Source organism: Typopeltis vanoorti, chromosome 6, assembly GCF_054136105.1.
Source record: "Typopeltis vanoorti isolate ZY-2024b chromosome 6, IOZ_Tvanoo_1.0, whole genome shotgun sequence".
NCBI classification, from domain to species: Eukaryota; Metazoa; Arthropoda; class Arachnida; order Uropygi; family Thelyphonidae; genus Typopeltis; species Typopeltis vanoorti.
The window spans coordinates 91,946,268-91,959,180 of NC_143554.1; the positions used below are offsets into that span (position 1 = coordinate 91,946,268).

Genomic DNA, 12,913 nt, shown 5'->3' on the forward strand with positions numbered 1-12,913 from the left:
GTGATATGCTCCACTAGTCGGTGTATTTGTTGCACTGTGCTGTGCATACGGTGGAAGCCGAATTGTTCGTTTGGAATTATTCTTATTTGGTCTGATTTTTCTTGTAGTCTTGAAAGGATAATTTTTTCAGCAATCTTTCCCAGGTTGGAAAGCAGGCTTATTGGACGGTAGCTTTGTGGGAGTTGCGGATTGTTTCCTGGATTGGTATGATGTCTGCTGTTTTCCATGCAGAGGGGAAGTGTTGTATCCTCAATATTGCATTGGTTATGTTAACCAGGTGCATAATAGCCTTTCTAGGAAGTAATTTGATGATTCTGTTAGTAATTCCATCTGGCCCTGGAGCTTTTTTGTTGTTTAGATGTTTTATGATGTTGGTTATTTCAACTGGAGTAGTGGGGGTGATGCTGGCTGGTTTGTCTTCGGACTGACTTAAGGTACGCTTGACCTGCTGGTGGACTTTATATATGTGGGTGATGTTTATATTATCATATGACGGGCTGCATTGTTTTTCTAGGTTTTCTGCTATTGCTTCTGCTTTTTCTTTATCAGTGTGCGCCGTTCCATGAGCAGTTTGCATGGGCGGTAGGGGATTGTGTTTAGCGCGCAGAATCTTCAGAAATTTCCATATTGTGTGATCTTCTGGGTTGAGTGATGATAGTTTATTGTCCCAATCCTGGTTCCTGTGGATTTGAAGTGCTTTTCTGACTTGGTTGTTCAACTTGTTCAGAGTTTTCTTGTCCTGTGGGGCTCTTGTGTTGTGGTATCTTTTCCTGGCTTTGTTTTTTGTTCTGATGAGGTCCATTATGTTTTCTGGGAGCCGACTAGATGGGTGGTTGGTTGTGGTTTTGGTGACTGCTTCTAGTGCTTTTTTAATTTGGCTTGTTAAATTGCTTATTGCTTCATCTATTTCTTCTTTTTTGTGCACCAGCCATGCAGAGCTTATATAAATTTTACCTAAACAAGTTGTCACAGGGTGCTTTGAACTTATTAAATAAAATCCCAGGATAAAAGATAGAGGTAGAAAGTTTTTTAACTTGAGTATATTATGTATTTAAGATACCAAGTAATTTTATATAAACTTGGTTTTTAATCCTATATCCCAAGTGAGCAAACAGACAAGTAAGTCAAGTTTGCGCCTGCACCTATTTGCCAAGTGAGCAAACAGACAAGTAAGTCAAGTTTGCTCACTTGGGAAATAGGATTAAAAACCAAGTTTATATAAAATTACTTGGTATCTTAAAAAAGAAGATGAACTATGTTTCATCTTTCCAATGATTAGTATATTCGACAAACAAACAAAAAAGTGATTTCACCTTGTTCTTTTGGAAGGCGTATCAGATCAGCTGAGCGTGACTTTTTTTTTTTTTTTTCGCATGCGCTCTTTTATACGCCAGTTTCACTGAATGACAGTGAAGAGAGAGAGGGAGGGTTGTAGCGACAGTTTCAGATTACACTGAAGCGTACAGGAATTTCGATCTGTACAAGCAATTTAATCAAGACTACCACTTAGCATACATATCGTTATTATGCATCCTAAATTCGTGTAATGGAATCATTCCTTCGGTATTTATCTCTTTGCGTTATCAGCACACTTACCTTTTATCTTGAAGAAAGGCATTAAATAAACCAGTTGGGGAGATTGAAATACTGATGCAGCATTATGAGGCCAAGGACTTTCAGAGTCACCATTTGCTTGTTTAGTTCGTGTTAATAGTCATTAATAAGTTTTCACGTTACTTGACCATGTTTCGTATTTGTTTTTTACATAGGTACATCGTAGGAAGCAATTTTAACGTTCCGCTGGATATTTCGTTGTGCAATGCAAGAAAAATGTAATTTTTTAATAACTTAATTAAATTAATTTATTTCAACATAATTTATAATTCCATTTCGATTCGACTAAATAATTAGTTTTTATAGTTCCATAATATAATTTATTTAATAAAAATGTACTTAATGAAATGTAATTTTAATATGTATGGGAAATAAATTCCATGTGTGAACACGGTTTGTCGGTTAACAGGCAAGAACTCACGCGAGTTCGAATCCCGTTCAGGACATGAAAAATCGTTATAATGGCCATTCAAGATGGGTTAGTCGTTTTCATGCAGAGGTGGCAGATCTCTTTTTCTCCGCAAGAGCCATGCTATTAACATATGATAATACATTTGTAAGGTAATTAGGAGAGGCCATACACAAGGTGGATTAATGCGATTAAATAGGGGCTAAGACTCATTCAGGAACTATCTTGTATTAATAAAATAATTAATAATATATAGTTAGAATATCTCTTCCACAGACAAGGCAACACTGAAGTTTTGATTTATTTGTAAAAATACCTATAATTAACTAGCTAAAGCATTAATATCTTTGGAAAATCCAACTTTTACATTAAATGTTTTAAGGGAATGTGCAAGAGAATTAGCACCTCCTCCATCTTGGCTGTTTCATTTAAGCCTCAGTTCTGGTAAAGTCCCAATTGAGTAGAAAGGGGGGAAATTATTCCACTACATAAGGGGGGGGGCTCCAGGACTGAGATAGCAAATTATAGACCAATCAGTATATCAGGAGTAGTGGTTAAGGTTCTTGAGAAATTGATAAAAATTAGAATTCAGGACTGGTTGGACACAATATGATACTTTATAAGGGGCAACACGGTTTTGTGAAGGGTAGATCTTGCTTTAGCAATATGCTCACTTTCTATAATGAAGTAACAATGGAGTTGAATAAAGGAAATCCTTTTTCAGTGATCCTGCTGGACTTTGCAAAGGCATTTGACAAGATTCCACATGGAACTCTGTTGCATAAATTGGAGCAAATGAGTATGGATCCTAGACTAGTGATTTGGATTAGAGGGTGGCTAATGGATAGATATCAAAGAGCATATTTTCTCGATATTTTCTCAGCTCTCCTCTTAGGTAACTCAGACCATCATAATCACATCTAAGTTTCATTTTATGTTGGACTATTTTCTCTAGTTCTGTCTTGTACTGCATTGTCCTATTTACGATATTGGTGGTAAATTGAATGATGATGATGATTTTTGAATTCTACTTTTTTCATCTCTCCTGATCCAAACACTTGTTCTTAAAGAATAATTGATATTTTTCATGCTAACAAGAATAATTGAAATAATTCTTGTTGGAATGATGGCCATCACTATTCAAACTTTGGTTCTCCAACAAGTGTGCCAAAGCAGTCCAAACTGAATTTTTAGTTTCATGGTCAGAGAAAGTGACCATCAATGTGAGGGTTTCTGTGAGAAAAGGATATACGTGGAACTACAAGGCATGATTATAGCAGAATCTAATGACAGATATTCATCTGTCATTTGATTCTGTCATTCATCACCCCTAAGGTACTTTGTCTCCTTCACTTCCTCTAGTACATTTTCCAAAAGAGTGGAACTCCTTTTGGTAGCTTCCCATCAATGGATTCCAAACTTCAAGACCTTACACGTAGTTGCATTAAAGTGATATCTTCAGTTGTTTGATCATCTGTCTAGCTTACTGAAATCCTCCTGAAGTGCCACTACATTTGCACTATTACTAATAATCCTTCCCAACTTCACATTTTATGCAAGTAATTGAATATCCCTTTGCAATCGATTGACATGTCATTAATGTGCAAATTAAACAATGCAGGTCCAGTACTGAGCTTTGTGGGAACCCTACTTGATAACCTGATGCTTCCTTGCTAGTGCTCCCTAGTCCTAACTTTCTGATATCTTTCAGACAGCCAATCCACAATCTAAATTGCTAACCTGACATCTAAACATCTATACTGTAACTTAAATATGAGCTTGCTGTGTAGAACCCTGTCAAATGCCTTTTGTAAAATCCAAAAATATGGCAGTATATGCCTTTCCCTCCTCAGCTGCTCTTGTTACTTTATTATAAAAGGCAATCACATTAATTCCATGCAGACCCTTACAGGTAACATTACCCTTATCTGCCTAATGCTGGATACTATCTCTCATTAATTTCTTAACAACTACAAAAGAATTACAAACTGCTCTATAGTTTGACACTTCCATTCTGGCATCACCTTTATGCAATGTTACTATCTTACCCTCCTTCCAGATTTGGTCATATTTCTGACTGGGGCAACTTGTAGCAAAGGTGGACATGTCTGCAAGGAGATGTGCTTTGCATTATGGGATACTAAGGCAAGTGATGTGAAGCTTTGTCCACTTTTTGCTACAAGTTGCCCCAGTCCTGAAGATACTTAAGGCACGAACTTTGTATGCTTACACTTGGATAAAGAATTAAACTAAATATATAATTTATAGTCTAACCAAGTGGAAAAAATTTCCAACAGCTGTACTTCTCATAACTCTCCCCAACTTTGCATCAGCTACAGACAATTGTATATCACCATTTAAGCCCTTCCCAATGTCATTTACATACAAGTTAAACAACAATGGCCCTGAAACAGACCCTTGCAGGCATGCATCTAGTGACTATCCTCTTCTGGAATATCACTCTCCCATACACAACCTACTGATACCCATCAGACAGCCAATCTCCAATCTAATGCACTACTCTACCTAATCCCATCTATTCCAATTTAACTACTAGTTTGTTATGTGGCAATCTAATGAAAGCCTTTGCAAAATCTAAATATACTACTGTATATACACCCCCCCCCTTGTTCAATGTATTCATCACCTTGTTATTATAAATAATCAGATTACTAACACAAGATTTCATTTTAAACATTTCAAACCTATGCTATCCATTAAAGAGAATTCTACTGCTGTCCACCCAGTTCTGAATCCTTGTACTCACTATCTTCTCCAACATACTGACCACAGCTCCAGACCAGAAGATTGGCCAAATTCAAAGCCTTAGTCTTATCAACTCCTTTATTATTATTATTATTATTATTATTTGACACCTCCATGTGGAACAATTTTGTCAACTTTCCACTCCTTTTGGACATGGGCTAATTTTAGTTCCATGTTAAAAATGTATGTTAAAGCTGTTGTTAACTCCCTGGAACATTCCTCTCAAGACATGCGGTGATATACCATCAAGTCCCATTGGCTTATTGACGTCAACTTTACTCCATTCCTCACATATCTCCTGCTCACTCACCATCAGTGGTTCCTCCCCCATTCCCACTGCTCTCAAATTCTGCAATATGTTACAATTACAAGGATGGAATACTTTAATGAAGTGCTCATTACACACCTCTACTATATCCTCCTTGCTGTTTATCTTTCTCTAATTATCACTGACCAGCATCATCCTCCCATAATCATTTTTCCTTCTACTGGCCACATATTGCAAAAACTTTTTTAGCTATGTAGCCAGTAGGAGGAGAAACGATAGTGGAAGAATAACACTGTTGTAGGATAAAAATGGGAATAGAGTGACTGATGCAGAGGACATAGTAGAGTTGTTCAATGAACACTTTATTGGAATATTTCATTCTGAAGAAGTAGGTTTCAATACTAGAGGGATATGGCAAGTTTGAGGTTTAGAGGTGAAACGTGTGTTTCAAACACTGAGTACTCTGGATGTCGATAAAGCTGTGGGACTTGATGGAATATCACCACACATTTTGAGAGAATGTGCTAAAGATCTGACAGCTCCATTGACCTGGATTTTCAATAAAATTCTGGCCACAGGAAAGGTACCCAAGGAGTGGAAGGAGGGTAAGATAGTGCAATTGCATAAGGGTGATAGCAGACTGGAAGTGTTAAATTATAGACCAGTTTGTGTTTCATCAGTAGTTGTAAAGATGTTGGAGAAATTAGTGAGGGACCATATGCAGTGTTGGACTGATGAGGGTAATGTTAACTGTGGGAGTCAACATAGATCTGTTAAGGGGCTCTCTTGCTTTAGTAATGTGATTGCCTTTTATAATAATGCGACAAGAGCAGTTAATGACAAAAAGGCATATTCTGCCATTTTTTTGTATTTTGCAAAGGCATTTGACAGGGTACCACATGATAAGCTGATATTTAAGTTGCAGGACATGGGTTTAGATGTCAGGTTAGTCAACTGGATTCAGGAGAGCTATCTGATAGTTATCAGAGACTTGTGTATGGTGGGAATATATCAAGGAAGCAGAAGGTTACAAGTGGGGGTCCCACAGGGCTCAGTACTGGGACCTGTATCGTTTAACCTTTATATCAATGACATTGTCAGTGGATTGCAGGTAGTCCTGCAAGAGGATTTGAATAAACTGGACAGAATGGCATGTCAAATGAATAAGGGTGTCAATTTAATGCAGTAAAATGTAAAGTCTTGAAGTTTGGGATACATTGATGAGAGGCTGCATACTCTGTTAGAGGAGCTGTACTGGAGGAAGTAGGAGAGGCAAGAGATCTGGGGGTGAATGTTGATAGAAACCTGAAATTCAGGGAACATATTGCAAAGGTGGTGAAGGTAACCAGAGGATTGCAGCAATACTGAGAAGGACGCTAACCTACAGAGATAAGTGTTTTCATTCTATTGTACAAAGCCCTGATCAGACCACACTTGGACTATTGTTCTCAAATTTTGTCTCCAGGATTTGAAGGGGATAAATGAACTGCAAGAAGGGTACAAGAGTGGATAACAAAGATGGTTTTAGCACTGTACAGTGTTAGTTATGAGGACAGGCTGAGGGAATGTGGAGTGCAGAGTTTGGTAGATAGGAGTGGTGATATGATTGAGACTTTTAAACTGTTGAGAGGTAGTTACAGGGTTGACACTGAGGAGTTATTTCGCATGGTGGAACAGGGTGAATGAACGATGACAAGGGAAGTTATGAACAAGAGGATGAGGAGTGGTTTCTTTGCATGGAGGGTGGTTAAACTGTTGAAAACATTGCCTGATACAGTGGTGAGAGCACGAACGGTCAATGAGTTCAAGGAGTGATATGATAGACTTTGTGCTTTCTAGGAAGGACCTCCCACAATGAGGCTTTTGACTTCATGGAGGCCTGAATCATCATAATAATAATAATAATACCAACAAATTTGCAGAAAATCCATATTCTATCACCTAGATACCCACCTGTTGATCTCTTTGTCAGTTTTCTCAAATACATGGAAAGGCTAATGTTTTAACAGCACGTTATTTATTTTCTGTATTGATGACAACACAGAATGATAAGAAAATAATATTTATTATTACTGTGAATATTTATCAATACTGTGAAAATAAATAGCATCGTTGTCAGTTTGTTTATTCCTAGTCAACTTCAACTTGTGTTGTAGGAAAAATTACTGCACGTTTTTGTCTGGGTACAATTTTTTTTTCAGTTAGTTATATTATTAGTGTCTAGGGTAGAATGAATGAGGCATAATGTTGAGAGTTTATTTTTCACTTGGTTAGACTATAATAAGTTTAGTTTAATCCTTTATCCAAGTGTGAGCAAACAAAGTTTGCACCTGAAAGTATCTTCAGGACTGGGGTAAGGTAGTGCAACACCAGGCAACTCATTGCAAAGGTGGAGAAAGCTCTCATCACTCCTATCTCAGTATCTCCCATTATGCAAAGCACATCTCCTTGTGGATATGTGTAATGCTATGCATTAAGGCAAGGGCCACTACCCATACCGGTTTCGACCTTTATTGAGGTCTCGTCAGTGGGAGCCAGGCCCAGTAGTGGAGATACAAAGGCAGAAGCAATGAGAGGTCATACTAACCTATAGGAGTTGCCAAAGGGTGTGCAACCTTATTATTAAATGACTCCGGATTCAGAGAAAGATGTTGAGAGTTTATTTTTCACTTGGTTAGACTATAATAAGTTTAGTTTCATCCTTTATCCAAGTGTGAGCAAACAAAGTTTGCACCTGAAAGTATCTTCAGGACTGGGGTAAGGTAGTGCAACACCGGTATTGGTAGTGGCCCTTGCCTTAATGCATAGCATTACACATATCCACAAGGAGATGTGCTTTGCATTATGGGAGATACTGAGATAGGAGTGATGAGAGCTTTCTCCACCTTTGCAACGAGTTGCCTGGTGTTGCACTACCTTATCCCAGTCCTGAAGATACTTTCAGGTGCAAACTTTGTTTGCTCACACTTGGATAAAGGATGAAACTAAACTTATTATAGTCTAACCAAGTGAAAAATAAACTCTCAACATCTTTCTCTGAATCTGGAGTAATTTAATAATAAGGTTGCGCACCCTTTGGCAACTCCTATAGGTTAGTATGACCTCTTATTGCTTCTGCCTTTGTATCTCCACTACTGGGCCTGGCTCCCACTGACGAGACCTCAATAAAGGTCGAAACCGGTATGGGTAGTGGCCCTTGCCTTAATGCATAGCATTACACATATCCACAAGGAGATGTGCTTTGCATTATGGGAAATACTGAGATAGGAGTGATGAGAGCTTTCTCCACCTTTGCAACGAGTTGCCTGGTGTTGCATTATCTTACCCTAGTCCTGAAGATACTTTCAGGTGCAAACTTTGTTTCTCACACTTGGATAAAGGATTAAACTAAATTTATTATAGAATGAGGCATAAGTTATATAAAAATTGAGGTTATAAAGTGTAAAAAAAACAAAGTATTTTTGTTATTTTAAATATTGTTTATTCATATGATGTTTTGAAAACACTCTGTAAGGTGAAAATTAAAAACTAAAATTAATTAAAAATAAGAAACCTTTGCGAAGGGTTCTTATTTTTTTTAATTTTTACATTATTAGTATTTTTTCCATGTACAAAAAATATCAATTATGGCATTGATTCAAAAAAGTGGCTATCTGTTTCAGATATTATTATCTATCCTCCATGGCATCAGAGGACTCATTGTAGAAGGTCCATAGTCTTTCATGCAAAAAAAATCATTGAACTGTGCCTTAAACCCATTCACAGTTTCCAACTCCCTGCACTTTCAAGCAATGCATTCTACTCGCCAATTACCCTCCGTGCAAAGAATCTTCTCCTCACTCCTCTGCTCACATCCTCTTATTATGGCTTCCAGGCGTAGCCTCTTTTCTACTCTTATCTCCCTCTACTCTATGAAAAATCTCCTCCACATTAATCTGAATAACTCCTCACCCACTTATGTCTCAGTCATATCCCTTCTCCTATTCAACAAACTCTGCAATTACATTCCTTCAGTCTCTCCTAATATCTGACACTCACTTAATAAACCTACTCTGGACCCTCTCTAAAACATCCTGATCACTTTGAAAACCAAATCTCTGCACAGTAGGCCATATGTATCCTGAAAAAACCTCTTTGCTTCTGCATGTCAATATCCTCCTCATTACTGCCATGATCTATTGGGATGTTCTTACAGTTGTTGTAATGTGATCCTTAAACTTCAAGTCTCTATCTACCATCATGCCCAGATCTGTCATCTCTTCCACCTCCTTCAAAATTTCTCCGTTAATTGTATCCTCTGCATACCAACCTTCTCTGCCAAATTTCAAGACCTTGCATTTTGCAACATTAACTTAAACTAATTTTTATTAAAATTATTTTAAAAATCAAAATTAATTTTATTAATTAATAAATTATTTAATAATTATTTGATTAACAAATAATTGATTACTTATTAATCATCATGAAATGCTAATTGCAGATATAGACCATATTGGTCTGTTCCAGTTTCATTATCCTTCAATATACTCTTTTGAAGTCCACCCAGTCTTCTCTTTCCAGTTGGTTTATATTAATTGTTTAGAATATGTTTAGAAAAGATTCATCATGAGAGTTCATGTGTTCTATCTAATTTTTTGTTATTGTTTAGTTTATCTTCTGTTGATTTGTTTTTAGTTCTTTTAAAATATCTTTGTTCCTTTTTTGTCTAATAATGTATATTTTGCATTTCTCCTTATGAATCTCATTTCATTTGTTTTTATTCTTTGTTTATCTTGTTGGCTTATTGCTCAAATTTTGCTCCCATATAATAACATAGACACTGATAAAGTATTGTATGTTTCCAAAGTGTTTCTTTTTTGTACAATATTTGTGTTAAGCCTATTTATCAGGCCTATAATCTGTAAAAATTTTGAGATTTTTAATTATTTATCTTTTGAGTAGAGTGAGTACAGTGATTGAGGCATTGGATATGAGGAGGGAGCAAGCAAAGGAGTTGATGGTTTTAATAGGTAAGAATGACTTACAAGAGCACACGTCAGAATGGATATCATGAGGCTGTTTAGGCAGATAAAAGAGAACAGTGTGACAAGAAGGGTAGTAAGCGTGTTGCCTAGGTATGACTATGGTGAGATAAGTGGAGACACTTGGAGAGACTGTTGCTGGAAGGTAGAGAAGTGAGTATCAGAGAATGAATCAGATCAAGTGGTAAATAATGTGGAAGAGCAGGAGAGTATGACAGGAGAGATTGAGGAGGTGGTTATGAATGAGGAAGTAAGTGGCATGAGTATGAAAAATGACAGAATAAGTGTGCAAGATGAACAGGGAAATGGGGAGGCTCAGGGTGGACAGAGATACACAGCATGAGAAAGGTGGATGCTCCAAGAGGATGTGAGAGCAAGTGTAGAAGGAAAGGAATGGGATGACCTGGGATCAAGAGGAAACACTTGGAATTGAAGAGGATTCTAAAATGAATAACTTGAAAGGGACCTAGTCAAGCATACAGAGATCACATTGAATGAGTAGTATCAGTGGAACTAGCTATAGATCCAGGAATGAGCTGTTGTGTTTATATACAAATGCTAGAAGTGTAATAAACAACGCAGATGAAATGGTTGCACTAATTGAGTCTGTTCACCCAAAAATTGTTGGAATAAGTGAGATATGGTTAGATGAGCATGACATCTTGACAGGAATAGAGACGGAAGGGTATGATGTGTTTTGTGAGGATAGAAGGGGTAAAAAGGGAGGGAGGGAGGGGAGTGCTATTAATGATAAAGGAAAGAGTTATGTCCATACAAAGTAGAGATGCAAGAAGGAAATAGTGCCAGTGGTTTTGAGGCAGTATGGTGTGAGATAGAGGTGAATGGAATGAAATACTTGGTTGGATGTTGTTATAGACCAGGAAATGTGGATGGTAGTGACTATGAAATGAAAAATCAAATTAGCCAAGCAAATAAGGAAAGAGTGATCATATGGGTGATTTTAATTATGACAGTATAGACTGTAATGATGAGATAGCAACTAGAAGTAAAGAAAATGAGTTTCTTGAGTTTTTGAGGGATAATTAACTCAGAGAGTATGTAATAATGGGCACACGAGGATTGAGGGTCTTGGATTGGTTATCACATCAGAGCATGTAATTATAAATGAATTTTTATAATTACATGCTCTGATTACACCCACCAATTGGTGAGAGTGACCATGAGGTGATTACCTGGGTGAGTGCCAGCAGTGAGAGGACATCCTGTAAGAAAAGGGTATATGTGGAACTACAGGGGGGGGGGGGGGGTTATGAAGAGCTCAGGAGACATCTTGCAGGTGTAGCATGGAATGAGGAGTTAGCAGGAAAAGAGATCAGTGCAGCTTGGAGGATTTTCAAAAACTATCTAGTAGATGCAATGTCTAAATGTATTCCAAAGGGGAGAAGGTTAAATAAGGTATGAAATGGATGAATAAAGAGATTAAGCATGCAATACAGAGAAAAAGGGCATTACGGAGGCAGCATAACAGAAATGGAAATAACCAATTCCATGAGGACTACAAAGATCAGACATGGCTGGTGACTTGGTTGGTGAAGGTAGCTAAAGAGAGGTATGAACAGCAGTTAGCTAATGAACCAAAAAAGAATCCTAAGGAGTTCTTTTGATATGTAGCCAGCAAAAGAAAGAATTATTATGGAAATATGACATTGATTGGAGGAAATGGTATAAAGACAGCTGTTACAAAATGTGTGGTGGAGATACTTTATGAGCAGTTCATAAAGGTCTTTCAATCTTGTGAATGTGACTTAATGAAGAGATTGAGAGTAGTTAATGATGGGGAGGGGAGACTGACTGTAAGTGAGCAAGAGGTGTATGGGGAGTTGAGCAAACTAAATGTAAATAAAGCTGTGGGACTTGATAATATATCACCACGTATTCTGAAGGAATGTGCCTGGGAGTTCACACTGGCCTTGACATATTTTTTAAATACGAGTCTTACACTCGGTCATGTTTCTAAGTAGTGGAGGGAGGGCAAGATTGTGCCACTTCATAAAGAAGGTGATAGAACTCAAGCATCTCAAGAATCAAACTATAGGCCTATCTGTGTGTCAGGTGTTGTAGTTAAATTGTTGGAGAAGGTTGTGAGAACTAGGATTCAGAATAAGTTTGACAACAATGGTATTATCTTTCATGGACAGTATGGATTTACTAAAAGGAGGTCATGTTTTAGTATCTACTTACTTACTACAATAAGGTGACTGCTTCCATGGACAGTGGAGAAGGTTATACACAGTAATATACTTAGATTTCACAAAGGCTTTTGATAGATTACCGCATGATAAGTTGATAGTCAAACTAGAGTGGATGGGGTTGGATATTAGATAGGTGCATTGATTGGAGACTGGCTATCTGATAGGTGTCAACAGGTTGTGTATGGAGGAGCGATATCCAGGAAAAGGAAAGTTACTAGTGGTGTGCCTCAGGGGCTGTTTTAGGGCCATTGCTGTTTAACTTGTATATTAATAATATTGGTGAAGATTTGGAATGAGATATTCAGTTGTTTGCAGATGATGCCAAGTTGGGACGAACCATGAAGAGTAGAGAAGATGTTGTGACCTTACAAGAAGACATGAAGAAATTGAGTGATTGGGCAAGGAATGGGGATGTGAGTTCAATGTTGCAAAATATATGGTTTTAAAATTTGGAAAACAAAAATGGGATGCAGAATTTATGTTTGGTGAGGATATAATATCAGACGTGGAGGAAATAAGAGATCTGGAGGGGGGGGATAGTGGAAAAGGATCTGAAATTTAGGGGACACATAGCCAAAAGTGGGAAGACAACACAAAGGCTTCTGGGAATGATGCAGAGTAC

General features: G+C 37.5%; 1 protein-coding gene across 1 annotated transcript in view; it reads left to right on the forward strand.

The window, feature by feature from the left end:
* The first annotated feature begins 1,448 nt into the window (after nt 1–1,448).
* Nucleotides 1,449–12,913, forward strand: part of LOC150105705 (uncharacterized) — a 72,784-nt gene continuing 61,319 nt past the window's right edge. The window contains exon 1 of the mRNA XM_090394534.1: nt 1,449–1,832. Within this exon, the coding sequence (XP_090250660.1) occupies nt 1,744–1,832 (89 nt within the window). The 5' untranslated portion in view covers nt 1,449–1,743. The remainder of the gene's footprint in view (nt 1,833–12,913) is intronic.